At 45.8% G+C, this 22,794-nt stretch overlaps 1 protein-coding gene and 1 long non-coding RNA gene across 18 annotated transcripts in view; one reads left to right on the top strand and one right to left on the bottom strand.

Annotated features, from left to right (window-relative positions):
* TPST2 (tyrosylprotein sulfotransferase 2) overlaps positions 1–12,713 on the top strand; it is a 63,314-nt gene extending 50,601 nt beyond the window's left edge. For 10 of the 17 annotated variants that reach the window (XM_031656387.1, XM_031656390.1, XM_031656388.1 and 7 more), the window contains one exon: positions 3,975–4,560. In XM_031656387.1, the coding sequence (XP_031512247.1) occupies positions 3,975–4,422 (448 nt within the window). In that variant the 3' untranslated portion in view covers positions 4,423–4,560. Of the gene's footprint in view, positions 1–3,974; positions 4,561–7,731; positions 7,783–10,219; positions 10,269–10,357; positions 10,521–10,794; positions 10,873–11,970; positions 12,111–12,196 lie in introns of those variants that run through there. The other 7 variants (XM_009216979.4, XM_017945189.2, XR_002515342.2 and 4 more) reach the window with 6 other exon arrangements.
* On the bottom strand, positions 1,422–14,701 carry LOC108580703. Its single transcript, XR_004178928.1, has 3 exons — positions 14,550–14,701; positions 9,331–9,384; positions 1,422–1,704 (listed from the first exon to the last, which is right to left on the bottom strand). It is a non-coding gene; the product is annotated as an uncharacterized LOC108580703 (long non-coding RNA).
* Between the last annotated feature and the right edge of the window lie 8,093 nt (positions 14,702–22,794).

Here is a 22,794-nt window from a genome sequence, read left to right on the forward strand (position 1 = left end):
CACCTCCCTGTTCAAGTGATCCTCCCACCTCATCTTCCTGAGTAGCTGGGACTACAGGCATGCGCCACCAAGCTGGGCTAATTTTTGTATTTTTGGTAGAGATGGGGTTTTGCCATGTTGCCCAGGCTGGTCTCAAACTCCTGGCCTCAAGCAATCCTTCCACCTCAGCCTCCCAGAGTCCTGGGTTTACAGGCATGAGCCACCATGCCCAGCCTGGAATCTGCAAACTTTGAATATGCTTTGTAGTAAGGCAATAGTGGGTAAAGGCTAAGAGCTCAGATTCCAGTACAAGGATGTCTGGGTTCAAACCTCAGCTCTGCCACTTCCTAGCTGTGTGACCCTGGGCAAGCGACTCAACCCCTGTGCTTCCATTGCTTCATCTGTAACATGGAAATACAATTTTCCCACTTTATAGATACCTGTGGGCATCAAATACGTTAATACATGTTAGGTGCTATTATTACTGTTTTAGTGTTGATCCTGCTGTTATTGATGGACTACTCATCATCCTCACCATTGTCATTTAATGAGTGCCTACTGTATGGCAAGTATTGGGTTAAGCCCCCAATAAGTTTATCTCCTTTAATCCTTACACCAACCTGAAGACATAGGAACACCTCTTAGCCCCATTTTATAGACCGAAAAATTGAATCTCACAGAGAAGTTACTGGCCTCAGGCTACACAGCTAACAAAGCATGGTGCTAGGATTGGAACCCAGGACTGTTTTTTGGGATTTTTTTTAGTTTTTGTTTTTTTGAGACAGGGTTTCACTCTGTTGCCCAGGCTGGAGTACAGTGGCACGATCCCAGCTCACTGCAGCCTCAGCCTTTTGGGCTCAAGCTATCTCCCGCCTCAGTCTTCTGAGTAGTTGGGACTACAGGCGAGTACCTCCACACCTGGCTCATTTTTTTTTTCTAGTAGAGATGAGATCTCAGTAAGTCTTCCAGGCTGGTCTCCAACTCCTGAGCTCAAGCCATCCTCCTATCTTGACCTCCCAAGTGCTGGGATTACAGGTGCCTGACCTATTGTGTTCTTAAACTCTCCATGTCCAGAACTCCTCCCATCCTCCCCTTCACTCCCTCTCATCCTTTCCTTTCCTTCCTCCCTCTGTCCCTTCCTCCCTGCCTTCTTCCATTGGAAAAGCTGCTGTCCCTATCCTGAGACCCAGAGCACTTTGAACAATGCTGGAGCAGAGTATGCAGTCTCTGCGCTTTCCCATCCTGATCAGGCTCTGGATATCCTGAGAGCTCAGCCAAAGGATGGTTCTTCCCCATGGCTGGTCCTGCTGGGCCCCTGCCAGACCCAGAGCAGAGCTAGAGTCTCGCAGCTGCTCTCCCCTTGCAATGAAGTTCCTACATGCCAGGTACCCCAGCCAGTTGATGCTGGAGCTAGGATTTTATAAATTATTATGACAAAAATATTAGGTTACCAAAGTAATACATCTTTACTGTAGAAAATTAGAAAAGATACACCAAAGAAGAAAGGAGAAACAAGCCGTGATCTCACCACCCAGATCTTGATGCGTGGCCTGCTGCACCATTTTCGGGGCCTATTGATGAAACTGGAGTCCAATGAAACATACTCCTCTGTAGCCTTTTTCCATGGTGGTATGGGAGCCCTTGCCAGTGGTAGCCAGCACTCTTCGGCAGCAGCATTTGTTGTTGTTGTTGTTGTCATCACAGAGTCTCGCTCTGTCACCCAGGCTGGAATGTAGTGGCGTGATCTCAGCTCACTGCAACCTCCACCTCCCGGGTTCAAGCAGTTCTCCCTCCCTCAGCCTCCAGAATAGCTGGGATTACAGGCACCCGCCACCACACCCTGCTAATTTTTATATTTTTAGTAGAGATGGGGTTTTGCCATGTTGACCAGGCTGGTCTCGAACTCCAGACCTCAGGTGATCTGCCTGCCTCGGCCTCCCCAAGTGCTGGGATTACAGGCGTGAGCCACCGCGCCTGGCCTGCAGCATCATTTTGAATAGCTGTGCAACAGGCTGCTACAGGGATTGCCATATTCAACTTCACATTCCCTATTGTTGGACACTTCATTTATTTCCAGTTTTACTGATGTGTATCAAGCATTGCCCTCATTCATGTTCTGGGATGTGTCCCCCTCATTTCTGCGCCATAAACTCCTAGAGACACAAGGATTTTGGCAAAAGCCATGCACATACTCAAGATTTTTGACATATTGGGTAGAGTTAAGATTTAAATCCAGGTTTGCAGCCTCTGAATCTGTGTTCTACCCACCAGTCCACACCATTTCACCTTCCCCCATTCTCTTCACCTCACGCCCAGTCTGGTCTTCCTTTTGCTGCCTCATTCTGTTCTTCTTTCCCAAGTCACCTCTTAGTTGGGATGAAAGCATTTAGAACTAGGCCCTTGATCCTGGGGGTTCCCCACCATTCATCCTGTCAGGCCCCTGAGTTATAATTGGTAAGATCCACGTCATTCCGGTGGCTTGGGAAGAGTTTAGGAAGCAGGTTGAAGATGATGGTTATTCCATGGTAGCAGCAAAAAGTTGGAAACAACCAAAATGTCTGTCTTTAGGGGAATGGAAAAATAAGTGATGGAGGAAGGCTACACAGCTGGCAAAAATAATGGGATATTGAGTGGCGAAAAAAACTATAGCGTATTTGTTTTATAGCTGCAGACGTGTTTGTGTGTGTGAGAGAGAGAGAGAGAGAGAGCGAGCACGAGACAGCGTGCTAACCCTTATTAAGAATGTACAATGTGTTGACTGGGCACAGTGGCTCATGTCTGGAATCCCAGCACTTTGGGAGGCTGAGGTGGGCAGATCACTTGAGGTCAGGAGTTTGAGACCAACCTGGCCAACATGGTGAAACCCCGTCTATACTAAAAATACAGAAATTAACTGGGCATGGTGGTGCACGCCTGTAGTTTCAGCTACTTGGGAGACTGAGGCAGGAGAATCGTTTGAACCCAGGAGGCGGAGGTTGCAGTGAGCCAAGATCGTGCCACTGCACTCCAGCCTGGGCAACACAGTGAGACTCCGTCTCAAAAAAGAAAAAAGAACTTAGAATGTGCCCATGCTTTTCTAAGCACTTTCTTTGTATTAACTCATTTACTCTTCAGAGCACCCCAGTGAGGTAGGTACTGTTATCACTGCCAATTACAGAAGAGGAAATTGAGGCTCAGAGAGGTGAAGTAACTTTCCCAAGGCCACACAGCTGGGGAACAGCTGGCATTTGAACCCAGGCAGTCTGGCTCCCTGGTCTGCTCTTATCCACCTACAGGAAAAGGTTACCGAGAGTGGTGTGCTCCACAGTGCAAAGGCTGAGTACCTGTAGGAAGCTGATGGACTGACAGTGATGAACACATTGGCTTTTAGCTTTATCATTAGTGTTTTATTACTTTTTTAGGGACAAATTTTTTTTTTTTTTTTGAGACAAGGTCTTGCTCTGTTGCCCAGTCTGGAGTGCAGTGGTACAATCACAGCTCAGGCTCACTGCTTCCTCAACCTCCCGGGCTCAAGCAATTCTCCCATCTCAGCCTCCTGAGCAGCTGGGACTACAGGCACTTGTTACCATGCCCAGCTTATTTTTGTAATGGGGTTTCACCACATTGCCCAAGTTGGTGTCACACTCCTGAGCTCAAGCGATCCTTCTGCCTTGGCCTCCTGAAGTGCTGGGATCACAGGTGCGAGCCATTGTGCCTGACCTAAACTGTTGTTATTTTTTAAGCTGGAGAAGTCAAGAAAGCAGAATGTATGTACCCATGGTGTATACTGCTAGTACTTTCTTCTGACTTCTCACTGCATGCTGTGTTCCCATTGTACAGAGGAGGTATGAGGAGGCAAAAATGACTCACCTGCTGTCTCACAGTTGATGGGGCAGAGCTAGGTAGAGGCCAAGTTTCTCCAGTCTTTCCTGCTGCCCCAGTGTGGCTGAGCAGGGAACCCGCTCAGGCACCATCTGGGTCTGCCCTGCCCTCTCCAGCCTCTTCTCTCTCCCCAGGATCGAGCGGTCCACGGACCAGGTCATCAAGCCTGTTAACCTGGAAGCACTCTCCAAGTGGACTGGCCACATCCCTGGGGACGTGGTGCGGGACATGGCCCAGATCGCCCCCATGCTGGCTCAGCTCGGCTATGACCCTTATGCAAACCCCCCCAACTACGGCAACCCTGACCCCATCGTCGTCAATAACACACAGCGGGTGAGTGTGCACCTGTACTTGCGGAAGTGTGCTCTTGGGGATCTGGGGTTTTTGCAGATGTGGAAGCTCCAGCCACCTGAGGAAATGTTCAGTCTCTCAATTCCTGGTCATCTGATTTGTTTCTATCTGATGGACACAGTGAACTGCATGATTGCTTGGATTTCCGTTTTGCTTGGGCTACAGGGAAGCTCAAAGTCAACTGGTAGCCTATCTCTCATACTCTTAACAGCAGGCCAGCTTGTACACTAATTTCATCTTACTTCTCTAATTTTATTTACACTTTTACCCCTATTTCCCTGGCTATTTGTTTATCTGTTTGTAAAGCACCTCAAGCCTTTGTTGAGAGGGGATATAAATAAATAAGATATTGGTCCCTTTCTTGCCTGATAAGGTTTAATGTTGATTTCTCAGACAAATGTGAGTTTGGGGCTGTTTACATTACGTTTAAAATTATCCTTGGTTAAGGTGGTGAAGGGAAATGACTTTTTTTGTTTTGTGTTGTTTTGTTTGAGACATGGTCTTGCTCTGTTGCCCAAGCTGGGTGCATTGGTGCAGTTATAGCTACTGCAGCCCCATACTTCTGGGCTTAAGCCATCCTTTCACCCCAGGCTCCTGAGTAGCTAGGACTACAGGTGCACGCCACCATGCACAGCTAATTTTATTTTTTATAAAGGTGGGGTCTCGCTGTGTTGCGCAGGCTGGTCTAGAACTCCTGGCCGTAAGGGATCCCCCTGCTTCACTCTCCCAAAGTGCTGAGATTACAGGTGTGAGCCTCCAGTGACTGACAAAATGCTTTTGAAGTGTTAAAGGAGGCTAATACCCACTGGGTAAAAGAACAGTTAGCACGTTGATGGCTTTATGTATACATTGCCGTTACAGCTTCTAGTTTACTTGAAGTGCTGTGTTCTAACTTCCTTATAGGCAAATATTTGAAAACGGGACCGAGGCCTGAGGAAGAGCTTTCAGAGCCCTTACATCATTAAGACCCAGAGTCTTTAAGCTAAGCTCAGCATTTCTGAGCATGTGCTGATTTTAGGAAGTGAACAGTTCTTGTATTGAATCACAACGGAAAAAAGTTAATCGTCTCTTAGTTCCGTAACCCTTCAGTTGGCTCAACGAGAAAGTTTCTGTTTGGTGCTAGTAAGTCAGTAGCGCCTGCCTCTCCAACACTCGCTCATCTCTCTTTCACAAAGAGAATTTACCAACACTGAGCTTTGGGGGCTGTGCCCTTGTAATTGAAGGGTAAGCTTTGTCTGTGGGTCTCGTGAGTTCCTCTTCCTCTTGACATTAGTTGATTTTGCAGACATCTATTTACGGAAATACTCAGAGATTCAATGTACGTACCCAGCCAACACTGACAGGTGAATGGCTGCAACCCAGATGTGGTTTGTTTTTTTTATTATAAATATTATTATTGATTTTTATTTTGTTATTATTCCTTCATAATAGTAATCTTTAAAGCCTACTTACGTGTTTTACATACTTTTATCTACCTATGGGCTGTACATGTATTATCATAATAAAAAATTAATTAACTGGATTAAAAAGAAGATGGTAGTGATCTCACAATCCAGCCCCAGGTGCTTCTCAGAAGCAGAGGCGAGGACCGGCTGGGGACACTGCAGTAGTGGGCTGGGGTGTTGCTTACTTCACCGTTCTCAGCCAAGGGCCCAGCAGTGGCTCCTCTGGGGTCTCCTTAAAAGGTGGCTGGCTGCCCCTGGCTTGCCCCAAGCTATGGGTCAGAAGTTCCTAGAGTAAGGCCCGACTTTATGTATTTTATAAAACATAAATAATTTTCATGAGCACTGGTGGTTAACATCAACTGTTTGGAGCTTTTTGTGTTTGTTTATTTAAAATAGAAGCTGTCTCTCACTTTCATCCCAAGAGGTTTCTTGCCTGGGGCGGTCAACACGTCTTGGCAAGTGCTAGATCCCTGGTTTAATTTTTGCCATAGCTTGGCTGTTACTGCGAAGATAAGTCCTCTCACTAAGCCCTGTGAGTGTGCATGCATGCCTGTGTGCTTCTGTGTGTGCTGTGGACCCTGTGTGTTCCAATAATGGATCCTGGGACTCAGTAAACGCAGTGGCTAAAAGGACATCTATGCTGATGAAATCGTCTCTGCCTGCACTGCCCATATGGTAGCCACTAGCCATGTGTGGCCACTGATCCTGTAAAGGGAGGCTAGTCCAAAGTGAGAGGTACTGTTAGTGTAAAATACACACTAGATTTTGAAGACTTAGGACAAAAAAACAAGTATGTAATGTTTCTCATTAGTCACTTTTATGTAAATTACATATTGAGATGTTCATATATTAGATAGACTGGACATGATGGCTCATGTCTATAATCCTAGCACTTTTGGAGGCCAAAGCAGGCAGATGGCTTGAGCCTAGGAGTTTGAGACCATCCTAGGTAACACGGTGAAACCTCATCTCTACTAAAAATACAGAAAATTAGCTGGACATGGTGGCGCGTGCCTGTAGTCACAGCTACTCAGGAGGCTGAGGTGGGAGAATCACCTGAGGCTGGGAAGTGGAGGCTGCAGTGAGCCGTGATTGCACTACTGCACTCCAGCCTGGGCTATGGGAGTGAGACCCTGTCTCAAAAAAAAAAAAAAAAAAAAAAAAAAAAGCTATATCAAATTAAATAAAAGATATTATTTGAATTAATTTCCCTTGTTTCATTTTATTTTTAAACATGACTACTAGCGGAAAGGCCTGAAATGTTCTGGTTCTAACTTCAGGGCCTTTGCTCTGTTGCCTCTGCCTGGAGGGCTTTTTCTTCTGAGCTTAGCCTACCTATTTTTCCTTGTCCTTTGGGTCTCAACTCAAAGGTTATCTATTTCAAGAGGCCCTTTTTATTTTTATTTATATTTTCTTAGAGACAGGGTCTCGCTCTGTCACTCAGGCTGGAGCGGAGTGATGTGATCATGCTTCAACGCAGCCTCAACCTCCCGGGCTCAACCAATCCTGCAACCAAGGCTGCAGTAGCTCCAGAGTAGCTGGGACTATAAGTGCATGCCACCACGCCCAGCTAATTTTTAATTTTTGTAGAGATGGGGTTTTGCTGTGTTTCCCAGGCTGGTCTCAAACTCCTAGACTCAAGTGATCCTCCTGCCTTGGCCTCCAGCAGTGCTGGGATTACAGGCGTGAGTCACTGCGCCTGACATGAGTCCCTTCTTGACCATCCACTCAAAAGAATCCCCCTGGTTACTCCTAATCACACCTCTTGACTGTATTTTCTTCACAACAGTTCCCATGGTTTGCTATGTCCTTGTTTATTTGTGTTTATTGTTTCTTGTGTGTTCATCTGGTGCCTCCTCTAGAACGGTAGCTCTAGGGAAACAGGAATTTCAATTATTGGTTAACATTGTGTAAACCAGACATAATACATAGAATAATGCCTGGAAGAAGAGGAGCTTAATCAATGTTTGATGGATGGAGGGATGGATGGGTGGATGGCGAGGTGGATGGGTGGATGACTAGATGTGTTGGGAATGACAAAATTTTATTTTTTGGTCATTTTCATAATAGTGATACTTCTTTTTCTCTTCCTTAGGTCTTGAAAGGGGACTACAAAACACCAGCCAATCTGAAAGGATATTTTCAGGTTAGAAACCCCAAGGAGAATTCCGAATTCTGTCTTTCTCAGCTATACCTCCAGCTGGCTGTATACCCTTGGATGTGTCACTTCTCTACTCTGGTTAATGGTTTTCCCATTTTAAAAAGGGGGATGCGGGCTGGCTGCCTGTAATCCCACCACTTTGGGAGGCTGAGGCAGGTGGATCACAAGGTCAGGAGTTCAAGACCAGCCTGACCAACATGGTGAAACCCCATCTCTACTAAAAATACAAAAATTATCCAGGCGTGGTGGCACACACCTGTAATCTCAGCTACTCGGGAGGCTAAGGCAGGAGAATCGCTTGAAGCCAGGAGGCAGAGGTTGCAGTGAGCTGAGATCACGCCACTGCACTCTCTAGCCTGGGCAACAGAGCGAGACTCCATCTCAAGAAAAAAAAAGTGGGGGGTGCTGTGGTGATGTGGGCTGGACTAGAGGGTCTCTAAGCACTGATCCGGCTGGGGCACATCTTAGTGGCCCTTCTGTCATGGAGCAGCCTTTCACTACATCTTCTGGCTTGAATGCAGTTGGAGGGACTTTGTGGGGACTTTTTTCTTGGGCTTTCTTTCTTTTCTTTCCTTTTTTTTTTTTTTTTTTTTTTTTTTTGAGACTAGAATGCAGTGGTGTGATCATGGCACGCTGCAGCCTCCTTCTCCTGGGTTCAAGCAATCCTCCCACCTCAGCCTCCCAGGTAGCTGGGACTACAGACACACACCACCATGCCCGGTTAATTTTTGTGTTTTTTTTGTAGAGACGGGGTTTTGGCATGTTGCCCAAGCTTGAGCTGTATTATTTATAGTAAACAGGTAGCAGTTAGTAAAGTGTGCTCCTGTGTCCTTTGAGCTGTTCTAGTGAATTATCAAACCAGAGTGGGGGTTGTGGGAACCTCCAGATCTGTAGTTGGCTGGGAAGAAGTGTGGATAGCCTGCGCACCCCATTGCAGCTGGCATCTAAAGTAGGGCAGTTTGGGAACTGAGCCCTTAATCTATGGCAGCTGATGCTAACTAAGTCTGGGAGTCGGTGTCAGAACTGAACTGAATTGTTGAACGCCCAATTGGTATCCAGATAATCAGAATTGGTCACTGATATTGGAAAACACCCATAAGCCAATATCTGAAAGATTAAAACTAGGTCTGCCACACAAAGCTCTGGATAGAAAAGGCTTCCCAGCAGAGGGAACCGTGAACACCTGAAAGCGGGGAGGGTGGCCGAAACCTCTGGAATGCATATGCACTTTTGCATTCGTTGCAATTATATTTTTGTTTGTTTCTATCCCAATGTGATTTACAGGAATGTTCATTACCGTTTTAATGTTCAAGCTGCCTTGTTTTGCTTTCTTAATATTTTCCTATCTTTTGAGTTTCACCGGCACCATTTTGGACGGCTACATAGCGTTCTGTGGAATGCATGTGCTACCATTTACTAAACAGCTTATTCCAGACCATTTCCAGTTTTTAACGACATCCAGAATGACATTATGTGCACAGTGGAGGACAGTAGGGAGATGAGGGTTGGAAATAGAGGCTTGACACAACTTACCTGCAAGGCAGCCCTCCTGAGCGTGGGGGTATGCCGTTCCTTCGTATTTTGTTCCTAAAAGCAACAAAAACCAGTCCCAGGTCAGCTAGACATCTTGCATACGTCATACACTGCAGGGAAGTATAAACTGCCCTAACCCTTTTTGTTTGTTTTTTGTTTTTTGTTTTTGAGATGGAGTTTTCCTCTTGTTGCCCAGGCTGGAGTGCAATGGTGCAGTCTCGGCTCACTGCAGCCTCTGCCTCCCAGGTTCAAGCCATTCTTCTGCCTCAGCCTCTCAAGTAGCTGGGATTATGGGCACTGGCCACCGTGCCCGGCTAATTTTTGTAGTTTTAGTAGAGAAGGGGTTTCTCCATGTTGGCCAATCTGGTCTCGAACTCCTGACCTCAAGTGATCCACCCACCTCGGCCTGCCAAAGCTCTGGGATTACAGGTGTCAGCCACGGCACCCAGCCAAGATACCCTTATTCTTTCAGAGATTCCAAGGGTTTGGGGAGCTGTGTGCCAGGAACTGGGGACAGTGACCAAATATTTATTATTACACCACAGCTGAAATGCCATCATGTAGAGTCCTTTCCTGGCCACCGTTTTTGAAATAGCACAGATACTGATCACTCATAGCAGCCTGTCACATTGCGCAGGTTTGACATGATCTTGCATCTGTGCATGTTCAATACGCTTTTTCTCCAACTTGAACGTAAGTTCCGTGATCCTAGGTTTGGGTCTGTCACACTCACCATGCTATCCCAGCACATGGCACATAGTAGATGTACAGTAAATACTCCATGAGTAAGCATGTGCATGCCTCAGTGATGCTGAGGGGTGACCCTCAAGACAGTGAGGCATCCCCCACCTGGCTGTGACCCCTTCCTCTGTGTATTGTCTTTCTCCAGGTGAACCAGAACAGCACCTCCTCCCACTTAGGAAGCTCGTGATTTCCAGGTAAGCCTGTGGACTTCACTGGGGGTTCCCGCTGCTTCTGGGTGGCCCCAGAGCCACTTTTCTGAAAAGCCACTTTTCTGTCCTTCCAGAGCCTCCCTGGGGGAGTCATGTCCACTAGGGTGGGCTGACCCAGCCCCATCAGAGGTTTCCATGGTGACAGACTGGGGATGCTATTTATAGAATCAAGGCTTAGTCTTCTAGCTCTGGATCAAGGACAGGGAGAGGGATTAACGCTGAACCAACCAGAAAAAGGTTTGTCTGACACTGGGGACGGGGCAGGAAGGACCCCTATGATGGGGGACGGGGAGATTCCAGAACCATTTCTGCACAGAATGCTGTCTGCCAGTCTGGCTTCTACAAACAGCATCAGCGTTGGGCCACAGCAATTAATGTTCTAATAACAGTCACAAGCAGTTATGTTCTAAGAATAACCCCCATGGCCATTGGGCCAGGTACTGGTCCTGTGTTACTCATTTAACCCTCAGCATCCTTGGGAGGCAGATGACATGATCATTCCATTTTACAGAAGAGAAAACCAAAGCACAGAGAAGGGCTTTGACTTGCCCAAGGCTACACAGCCATCAAGGGACAGACTTCCTCCCAGGTTTGCTTCTAGTGAATGATTTTAAGTGCACATTTATCCATCCATATTCTACTAAGGGGTGGGGAAAGGGATTTTTTGAACTTGGCAATTCAAAGATTTAAGAACTCCAGGTTTAACTTCCTTCAGCCCCTGTTTTCTTCATCTGGAGAATGGGGATTCATCATTGCCCACCTCTGAGGTTGGCCATAAGATGGCGTGAGCTGGCCCAGGTGGGAGTGCTTGGAAACTGTGAAGTGCTGGGCCCTCGCTGTGGACTTGGGCACTGGAGTTAAGGCTGCATGAGTGAGCTCGCTTCCTTCTGTCCCCCAGCCTCTATGATCAGGTTCAAGAAAACCTCAAGGGAGGTTATTTTACATTGAAACACAGCTTCCAGCTTGGACTCTTATTTTTAGTCTCTTCATCTATTTTTAAACAATTGGCATATGTTTTAGTTTTTCTTTCAATTTACTTTGCTCCAATCTGCAAGGACTCTGTCATTATCAGGGTTCCCATCTTGAGTTGCACTAAGATCCCAGAGTTTTTGTTTTTTAGGTGTTTTTTGTTTTTTGGTTTTTTTGAGACAGTCTCACCCTGTTGCCCAGGCTGGAGTGCAGTGGCACGATCTCGGCTCACTGCAATCTCCACCTTCTGGGGTTCAAGTGAGTCTCATGCCTCAGCCTTCCAAGTAGCTGGGATTACAAGTGGGCACCACCACACCCAGCTAATTTTTGTATTTTTAGTAGAAATGGGGTTTCACCATGTTGGCCAGGCTGGTCTCGAACTCCTGGTCTCAGTGATCTGCCTGCCTCAGCCACCCAAAGTGCTGGGATTACAGGCATGAGCCACTGCGCCCACCCAAGATCCCATAGTTCTATTCCAAAAAAGAACCCTGTCATGAAAAACAGCTTTCCTCCCTATCATTAGTAGACTCCTGGACCTTCTCATTGACAAAGGCAGATTTGTTACTTGTTTTACTGTTTAAATGAGATGTCATATACACGGCGCTTTAGCTGATCCTGGATACAGAGTTGGTCTTGAACAAACATGAATCCTGCCCTTGCCTCCAAGAATTCATCAGTATTTATCACATAATCACTGTCGTTTGCTCTGTATCCATAGAAAAGTGTATATTTGAGGTCCAGTGGATGCAAGATGACATGTGGGGAAGAACCCAGGAAACATTTTTAAATTTAAACTCTCTCTGGCCATCTGGGATGCATTCGTAAAACCTTACATGCTTATGCGAATGGATGAAGACAGTATGTTCTGCAATCACATGTATAAATATAAATGATCTATTTCAGAATTGTTACTCTGAGTCTAACACAGTCTTCCCCCCTTTCAGATCTCTGCAAATGAACTTCATTGCCAAGAAGAGAAGAAACTGCATTTAAGTGGAAATCGGACCTCTAATCCAAGCATATTGCTTGCTATTAATCGCCAAAACAGGACTGCTGATGAGGAATGTATTTGCATATGTTTGCAAAAGCTGAATCATTGAAAATGTACCTTGAAACTCTCTATCTTTGGACACGCCAGGGTAGAGAACGAAGGGTATGGAAGTAGTCCGGCTTTTGAAACTTAGGTATTTTATATTTTTCCCCTCAAGAACTTTTTTTTAAGAGAAAGATTTGCCATCCTCCTTAATTTGCAGGACTGCCTTGGTGGCTTTGTTTGCTGGGACAAGGCCCACAAACTGTGCCTCTCCTATTGACCCTTACTTTGAATTCAAAGAATCTATTTAAGAATTTAATATATGAGGCTTTCTTTGATTCCTCCTCAGTTCTACCTAGTTTCACAAAGAAAAAAAAATACTCTTTGAATAAAGTGAACAGGGGCTCATTTGTTTATGCCTTACTTTACTGAATGAATAGGGTTTTTTTTTTTTTCTTTCCATACTGGATTTTGTCAGGGAGATTTGTGATGAGCAAAAAGCTGGGGAATATAGGTGCATGTAAGGCACAGCCGAATTCTTGTGTTGGGATCCCCAAGGCCACCCCCAGAATCGATGATTGGCTAGAACTCAGAATTCAGAAGAGCTATTATCCTCATGGTTATGGTTTATTACAGCAAAAGGATGCACATTAGAATCAGCAAAACAGGCCGGGTGCAGTGGCTCATGCCTGCAATCACAGCACTTTGGGAGGCAGAGGCAGGAGGATCACCTGAGGTCAGGAGTTCGAGACCAGCCTGGCCAACATGGTGAAACTCCGTCTCTACTAAAAATACAAAAATTAGCTGGGTGTGGTGGTGTGCACCTGTAATCCCAGCCACTCAGGAGACTGAGGCAGGAGAATCGCCTGAACCTGGGAGGTGGAGGTTGCAGTGAGCTGAGATCGTGCCATTTTATTCCAGCCTGAGTGACAGAGCAAGACGCCATCTCAAAATAAAATCAGCAAGAGAAAAAGGTGCACAGGGCAGAGTCCAGGAGAGACCAGCCTCAAGCTTCCAGTTGTCCTCTCCCAGTAGAGTCTTACAGACACGCTTAATTTTCCCAGCAATGATACATGACACCACATACTAAATATTACCAGCCAGAAAGCTCACCCTAGCCTTGGGGTCTAGGTTTTTATTGCATGTCAGTCACATGGGGCAATCACATGACTTACTTTAGTTACGTAATCACCAGCCGCTCCAGAGGTCAAAATTATACAGCATGGCCCAAGGTCCCCACCGTAAACCACATTATGAGCACAAACTATCTGGCCTGGTATGGCCCAAGGCCTGAGGTATATAAAGACACCCCTATTTGGGAGGATATTCGAAGGACTTAGAGGTTATCTCTCAGGAGCCCATTAAGGCCAGTTTTTTCTTTGAGATGTGCTGGGTTTGGACACTTCAAGCCTGCTGAGTTAACCCTTTATAGCAGTCACCAAATGCTGAGGGACGAACTAGGCCTACAATAAGTTTGTATCTTTAAGGGTTAAAGTGTTTTACCCATACCTCCTTGCCTTATATCTCATGATAATATGAGGCTTTTGGAAGGCAGTGACTTATTGTGGCTTGGAGCATGGGTTTTTGGAGTCAGTCTGACCTCCTGGCTGTATGGCTTGAGACTTTGTCTCTTCATCTATAAAATGGGGAAGTTAAAAGTTCGTAGTGTGTGTGTGTGTCTGCGTGTGTTCAGACAGAATCTCGCTCTGTCACTCAGGCTAGAGTACAGGGGCGTGATCATAGCTCACTGCAGCCTCGGTCTCCTAGGGTCAAGTGATCCTCCCAGCTTAGCCTCCTGAGTAGCTGGGACTACAGGCATGTGCCACCACACCTGGCTTCTTTTTATTTTTATTTTTACTTTATCTTTTTTTTTTTTTTGTAGAGACGAGATCTTTCTATGCTGTCCAGGCTGAACTTCATGGTTTTATTGGGGATGGCTAATGGATGACGTTGGTGGTGGTCCTTGGTACCAGATAAGCCCTCAGTGTGAAGCAGCTCTTATCTCTCCTTGTCTTGAGACTGCTCTGGAATGGTAATTAGGCTTTTTTGAAGGTGTGACCCTTTTTGTTCATTTCTTCAGCAGTTACTTACTATTTTTTAAATTTTTGACACACAGTCTCTGATAAATGATCATTCACCAATCACCGATTACTCTCCTTGCTCTGTTAAGTGTGACACTGTCCCTTTGAGAATCTGGTGACAGCTGTGCATCCCCTCCCCCACACACACCAAAAAAAAAATTTATGTCTGGTCCCAGGAATTACCTTTTATGAGAAGTCCATCCATGAAGACCCTGGATATTCAGAGAGCTTTCTGGGAAAACACTGAAAGAAAATAAAGAGGCTGGGCCTGGTGGCTCATGCTTGTAATCCCAGCACTTTGGGAGGCCAAGGTGGGCAGATAACCTGAGGTCAGGAGTTCGAGACCAGCCTGGCCAATGTGGCAAAACTCCATCTACCAAAAATACAAAAATTAGCTGGACGTGGTGGTGCATGCCTGTAGTTGCAGCTACTTGACAGTCTGAGGCAGGAGAATTGCTTGAACCCAGGAGGCAGAGGTTGCAGTGAGCCAAGATCATGCTATTGCACTCCAGCCTGGGCAACAGAGCAAGACTCCATCTCAAAAATAAAATAAATAAAATAAAATAAATAAAATTTCTGTCTCTAGCCCCCAAGTGGTAGCACTGGGTCTTGTTCCCTGAAAAAAACTAGGCTCAGAATCCACTCTCATTTCATCTCCTCTGATTTGATCTGAAAAGATTTTGTTTAGAGTACTACATGAATATATTGTAAAACATGGGACAATCAGAATTCATGGTAAGAAGGCAAGGGGCTCTATTTGTACCTCCTCTCAATATCTCCTTTCTTCCCTAAAGGTAATGCTACCATTTTCTGTTTGTACATAGTCTTCCAGACTTTAAATTTTTGAACATATAAATATTATCATCTTAAAGATGTATGGAAAAAACCATTTTGAGTAGGTTATTCCAAAATGTAATTTAACAGATTGTTCTGCAGGATTGTTTGTTTGTTTGTTTGCTTTGGAGACAGAGTCCCGCTTTGTTGCTCAGGCTGCAGTGCAGTGGCACAAACATAGCTCACTGCAACCTCTAACTCCTGGGCTCAAGCAATCCTTTCACCTCAGCCTCCTGAGTGGCTGGACCATGACACGGGGCTAACTTTCTATTTTTTGTAAAGAGGGGAATTACTGTGTTGCCCAGGCTGGTCTCAAACTCCTGGGCTCAAGCAATCCTGCCTCAGCCTCTCAAAGTGTTGGGATTACAGGCTTGAGCCACCGCACCTGGCTCCTGGAGCGCTTCTGAAGTGAACATGTGCTGATCTAACACCATGCCTTTTACCAGCTGCCTGTTCTAGAGCAAACCATCTTTTTTTTTTTTTTTTTTTTTTTTTTTGAGACGGAGTCTCGCTTTGTCCCCCAGGCTGGAGTGCAGTGGCGCAATCTCGGCTCACTGCAAGCTCCTCCCAGGTTCACGCCATTCTCCTACCTCATCCTCCTGAGTAGGCGTCCGCCACCACGCCCGGTTAATTTTGTATTTTTAAGAGACGGGGTTTCACCGTGTCAGCCAGGATGGTCTCGATCTCCTGACCTCGTGATCCGCCCGCCTCGGCCTCCCAAAGTGCTGGGATTACAGGCATGAGCCACCGTGCCCGGCAGAGCAAATCATGTTTTTTGAGCATTCCACTTTGGCTAGGCCCTTAGGCTGTTAGCAGTTTTCATTGCTACTAGCAAAGCTGCAGTGGATATTCTCCTGCACATATAACCTCTTGGTGCCACTGTATGAGTGAGTCTCTGCAAAATGAGAAGTAGGATTGCTAGGGTGAAAGGCACACATATTAACTTTTTTGATTAATTCCACCCATGAACCCTGATTTGGGCAGAATTTTAATCTTACTGTGAAATCAGGGCTTTGTTCTAGAGTCTTTCTTGGGGGTTCCATGGAGCAGTGGGTCAGCCGTCACTTGTACCCTGGCGTATCCTCTGTCCAGCTTGGGCAGCATGCATCATCCATTCTGATTCCTTAATTTGCCATATGTGAAAGCATGGTAATCTATACATTACTTGGGTGCTATTACTGTATATAACTAGCTTTGGAGTCAGAACTAGTGTCTCATCCTGGCTCTACCACTTTCCAACTGTGTGACTATGGCCAAGTGACTCCACTTCTCTGAGCCTCAGTTTTCCTCTTCTGTAAAATGGGGGTAAACAGATAAGAACTGTAGGGGGATCTCAGGGGATGGTTAAGAGAAATCCATGAGATAAGCAAACACATTATCTAGTTTAGTAAAGCTAAGCAATGAAGACTTACAGCCCCATGGTGAAGGCTTAATAAATGGTAGCTATAATGATTACTATTACTATTGTGAAATAAAAGATAGGTTGTGATGAACCAACCATATCTTCTCATCAGGATTTATGTTTGTCCAACTGAGAGCCAGCCATTTGTAGTCTTGACCTGGGGTTGGAGAATGGTCTTCTGCACATGTGCCAGATGGACTGAATTAGATCCCAGATCTTCACCCTCGTTAGCAGCCGCCAACCTGGTTGAGCCATCCAGGGCCTCAAAAGCACGTGGCAATTTTTCATTAGGGGGAAAAAAAAACTCTTAACCTATGTCTACCCAAAGAATAAATCCTTTACCCCTCCAGGGTAAGGGATGGACAGCTGATGGAATTACAGACCCAGGAAGCTTATGGTCACCAGTCATTGGGTAGCAGAGGACATCTAGTCTCATTCATTGTTCCACTTGTCTCTTGCGGCACAACCCAGCAGCCCCGAGCTGAGTGACTTAAAGCAACTTGTTTGGTTTTTTTGAGACAGAGTTTCACTCTTGTCACCCAGGCTGGAGCGCAATGGTGTGATCTTGGTTCACTGCAACCTCCACCTCTTGGATTCAAGCAATTCTCCTGCCTCAACCTTCAGAGTAGCTGGGACTACAGGCGCCTGCCACCACACCCAGCTAATTTTTGTATTTTTAGTAAAGATGGGGTTTCACCATGTTGGCCAGGCTGGTCTCAAACTCCTGACCTCAGATGATTCACCTGCCTCGGCATCCCAAAGTGCTGGGATTACAGGCGTGAACCACCACGCCTGGCCACAACTTGTTAAATCTCAGTTCTAGCCAGGTGCAGTGGCTCATGCCTGTAATCCCAGTATGTTGGGAGGCCAAGGCAGGAGGATCACTTGAGCACAGAAATTCCAGACCAGCCTGCACAACATGGTGAAACCCTGGTCTCTAGAAAAAAAAAAAAAAAAATAGCTGGGCATGGTGGCATGTGCCTGTAGTCCCAGCTACTGGGGAGGCTGAGGTAGGATCACTGGAACCTGGGAAGTGGAGGTTGCGGTGAGCTGTGATTGCACTACTGCACTCCATCCTGGGGGACAGAGTGAAACCCTGTCTCAAAACAACAACAACAACAAAAAACACTTCTCAGTTTTGGGAATTAACTAGAGTGAGCTGGTGGTTCTCTAGTCAGATGGCAGCTGAAGGTTTCTTCATTCATTTGTCTGGTACCTGGGCTGGGATGGCTGGAGCGTCTAGAGACTTAATGGGATATCTGTTATCCATGTAGTCTCTCTGCATGGCTAGACGGGGCTTCTTCAGGACATGGCCATCTCAGGGTGGTTAAACTTCATACATGGTGTTGGCTTCCCCCTAAACAAATGTCTCAAGAGTCCAAGAGTTCAAGACCAGCCTTGGCAAAATAATGAGACCTTGTCTCTACAAAAAGTTTTAAAAATTAGCTCGAGCTGGGCATGATGGCTCATGCCTGTAATCCCAGCACTTTGGGAGGCTGAGGTGGGCGTATCACCTGAGGTCAGGAGTTCGAGATCAGCCTGGCCAACATGGTAAAAATCCATCTCTACTAAAAATACAAAAAGAAAAAAAAAACAAAAAAAACAACAACTAGCCGGGTGCCAGTGCGATGGCTTACACCTGTAATCCCAGCACTTTGGGAGACCAAGGCGGGTGGATCATTTTGAGGTCAGGAGTTTAGGACCAGCCTGGCCAACATGGTGAAATCTCTCTACTAAAAGTACAAAAAAATTAGCCAGGTGGTAGTGGTGCATGCCAGTAATCCCAGCTACTCAGGAGGCTAAGGCAGGAGAATCGCCTGAGCCTGGGAGGCAGAAGTTGTGGTGGTTAGCCAAGATTCTCTAATCTCGGTGACAGACTGAGACCCTGTCTCAAAACAAAACAAAAGATTAGCCAGATGTGGTGTCTCACGCTTATAATCCCAGCTGTTCGGGAGGCTGAGGCAGAAGAATCACTTGAGCCTGGAAGGCAGAGGTTGCAGTGAGCCGAGATTGTGCCACTGCACTCCAGCATGAGTGATAGAGTGACACTCCATCTCAAAAAAAGATATATTAGCTGGGCATGGTGGCAAGCACCTGTAGTCCCAGCTAATTGGGTGGCTTATGTGGGAGGACCACTTAAGCCCAGCAGGACAAGGCTGCAGTGAGCCTTGATTGTGCCACTGCCTGCACTCCAGCCTGGGTTGACAGAGCTAGACCCTGTCTCAAAAAGCAAAAAGCAAACCACCACCACAACAGAAAACCCATCAACAATTGGCCACAGTTATCCTTAAAAAACAATTGATCAGCCTCAATCATGGGTCAGCAAATGGCTTTCAGATCTCTGGGATACACTGATGTCACCAGAACGTTTCCTTTCTTCATTTTGGGGTAGAAAATGAAAACATTTCTTTCATTTACTATTTAAATTAAGAGGCTGGGTCACCCAAAAACTCAGGCTTCTTTGAGGGTTTCCCCAGCCTCTTCCTTGGGACCAGGGACAACTGCCCTACCAACGGAAGTGTTCCAGGCCTCTCCGGACCCCACATCTGGGCCCAGAACCAGGAGGACACCTCTTACCCCTATCCTCAAAATTGGCCTTATTCTGTGTTCTAAACCAACACTGTTCAGGATAATTAACAGTAAGAATTCCATTCCTGCTGGACGTGGTGGCTCACACCTGTAATGCCAGCACTTTGGGAGACCTAGGTGGGCGGATCACCAGAGGTCGGGAGTTTGAGACCAGCCTGACCAATATGGAGAAACCCTGTCTCTACTAAAAACACAAAATTAACTGGGCATGGTGGCACATACCTGTAATCCCAGCTACTCAGGAGGCTGACCAGGAGAATCCTTGAACCCGGGAAGCGGAGGTTGCAGTGAGCCGAGATTATACCATTGCACTCCAACCTGGGCAACAAGAGCGAAACTCCATCTCAAAAAAGAAAAAAAAAAAAATTCGATTTCTTCAGACAGAACCCCTGGCTCCACCCATCAGTCCCTTCTCCAGTCCTTTCATGAATTTGGAGGTTTTTTTGATACTGAGTCTTGCTCTATCACGGCTGGAGTGCAGTGGCGAGATCTCGGGTCACTGCAGCCTCTACCTCCTGGATTCAAGCACCTCTCCTGTCTCAGTCCCCTGAGTAGCTGGGACTACAGGCATATGCCACGACGCCCAGCTAATTTTTGTATTTTTGATAGAGACGGGGTTTCGCCATCTTGGTTAGGCTGGTCTTGAACCTCTGACCGCAGGTGATCCACCCACCTCAGCCTCCCAAAGTACTGGGATTACAGGCATGAGCCACCACACCCTGCCAAGTCTGGATTATTTTGATCTAACCTTGCTTCCATTTCCAAACAACAGCTGCTTTTTTTTTTTTTAATGGGTTGTTTATTAACTTTTTATTTTGAAATAATTATAGACTCATGTGAAGTTGAAAAAGTAGTGCAAAGGGTTCCATGTATCCTTCACCTGGCTTCCCCCAATGCTGATCTTATGCAACTGTAGTGCAATAGCAAAACCAGGAAATTAGCATTAGTAAAAACGGTTCGGTAGACTACAAACCGTATTCAGTTTTCGCCATGTTTACATGCACTCATTTGTGCATGCTTATGGATTTAGCTAAAGTTCAAAACCATGCATTTCAGGGTTTTATTTCCTTCTTTTAGCAACAGAACCCTCCATATACCCCTTATATGCCCATAGAGACAAATCAAATCACATGTAAAAACTCAATCTGTAAAGCAAACATGGGCTGGGTGAGGTGTCTCACGCCTATAATCCCAACACTTTGGGAGGCTAGGGTGGATCACTTGAGGCCAGGAGTTCAAGACCAGCCTGGGCAACATAGCGAGACCTCATCACTACAAAAAGATCTTTAAAAATTAGCTGAGTTTGGCTACTGTAGCCTGTAGTCCAAGCTACTTGAAAGGCTGAGGCAGGAGGATTACTTAAGCCTAGGAGGTTGAGGCTGCAGTGAGCTATGATTATGCCACTGCACTCCAGCCTGGAAGACAGAGCAAGACCCTGTTCCCCCTCTCCCCCAGCAAAAAAGTGGGTATTTTAATGAGGACCCCATCCCTGCACCAAAAAACAAAACAAAACAAACAAACAAAAAAGGGCCATTTTGATGAGGACCCCATCCCTGTCCCAAGCATCAACTATTTCTCTCTGAAGTACTTTTATCATTGTTAAGGTTTTGTATTTATTTTCCTGCTGGGTTGATTCAAATTGATTTTATTCAACAGGCTACAAACTGCATGAGTGCAGGAATCATTGTTTTTCATTGTTTACCATTTATTCCCAGTCTACCATGCCCAGCATGTTAAGGTTGTAGAAGCCAGCTTCCAAGATGGCCCCCAGTGAACCTGGCCTCCTGGTATTCACCCCCACTTTGGCATGTTTTTCCTTTGTGCACTGAATAGGGTTAGGGTTCCAGATTAAATACAGGATGGTAGTTAAATTTGAATTTCAGATAATTTTTTAATATTTTGCAATATTTTACGATACATACAAATACTGTTATTCATTGTTTTATCTAAACTTCAAGTTTAATTGGGCATCCTATATTTTTATTTACTACATCTGGCAACCCTATATAGGGCTGAATGTGTAACCAATAAGATATTGCAAAAATGGGCCAGGCGCAGCCAGGTGCAGTGGCTCACGCCTGTAATCCCAGTACTTTGGGAGGCCGAGGCGGGTGGATCACGAGGTCAAGAGATCGAGACCATCCTGGCCAACATGGTGAGACCCCATCTCTACTAAAAATATAAAAATTAGCTGGGCATGGTGATGCACACCTGTAGTCCCAGCTACTCGGGAGGCTGAGACAGGAGAACTGCTTGAACCCGGGAGGTGGAGGTTGCAGTGAGCTGAGATTGTGCCACTGCACTCCAGCCCAGTGACAAAGCAAGACTCCATCTGAAATAAAAAAAAAGAAATGGGCCAGGCGTGATGCCCCATGCCTGTGATCCCAGCACTTTGGGAGGCTGAGGCAGGTGGATTACCTGAGGTCAGGAGTTCGAGACCAGCCTGACCAATATGGTGAAACCCCGTCTCTAATAAAGTGGCATGCGCCTGCAGTCCCAGCTACTCAGGAGGCTGAGACAGGAGAATTGCCTGAACCTGGGAGGCAGAAGTTGCAGTGAGCCGAGATCATTCCAGCCTTGGTGACAAAGCAAAACTCAGTCTAAAAAAAAAAAAAAAAAAAAATGCAGGAATGACAGTGTGACTCCAAAACTAGGCCATAAAAGACCCTGTGGCTTCTGCCTTGTTCTCTCTTGCTTTGCTTATTTTGAGGGAAGCTAGCCACTATGTCATAAGGACACTTGGTAGCCATATGTAGAGGCTCACATGGCAAGAAACTGAAACCTGCCAACAACCAGCACCAGTTTGCCAGCTATGTGAGAGAAGCACCTTGGAAGTTAGTCATCGAGCCCTGGTCAAGCCTTCAGATGACTGCAACCCCATGAACGACCCTGAGTCAGAACCACCCAGCTAAACCACTCTCAAGTTCCTACCAAAAGAGATTATGTGAGATAATGTTTACTGGTGTTGCAAGCCGCTACATTTGGAGGTAACTGTTACACTGCAATAGATAACACATAGGTACTCATTAAATATTTGTTCATGACTAAATGAATAAATGACTGATGAAGGCTGTGGTTTCTCCCCTTACTGTGTTTTGCGGATATGTGATTTACAGATAACACTCCAAGCCTATGGAACCTCATGTTCCAGCTTTCTATATAAGGATAGTCTTCACGAATTCTTGAAAGATAAATAGGGTAGAAACCATCTGTAAGAAACATTTAGAGGGAAACCAAATTGCTAATCTCAGCTGATCTGGGTTCTCAATTCTGCCAAGTTCAGGACACCATATATATATTTTGGGACAAGATGCAAAATAAGAATAAGCCATGTGCAACTGTATAATGTCACTGTCCTAGAAAAAGTACATGTGCTAGTCTTTAAATATATCAGCTTTGAAATGCCACTTATGGATTGTTTCTATGGTACCAACCTATTTAAAGTTGTAACTGAGCGAGGATTTTTTTTCCCCAAATCTTTTGTAGGCAATATGGAAAGTGTGCTGTATGGCATAGGCTGTAGAAATAAGAGGATAGGAATGTGGACTCTGGGGTTATAACAAACTACCTTACAAGGTTGATGAATCAAAGCGATGATGTCTG

Source organism: Papio anubis, chromosome 16 (genome assembly GCF_008728515.1).
Source record: "Papio anubis isolate 15944 chromosome 16, Panubis1.0, whole genome shotgun sequence".
NCBI lineage: Eukaryota > Metazoa > Chordata > Mammalia > Primates > Cercopithecidae > Papio > Papio anubis.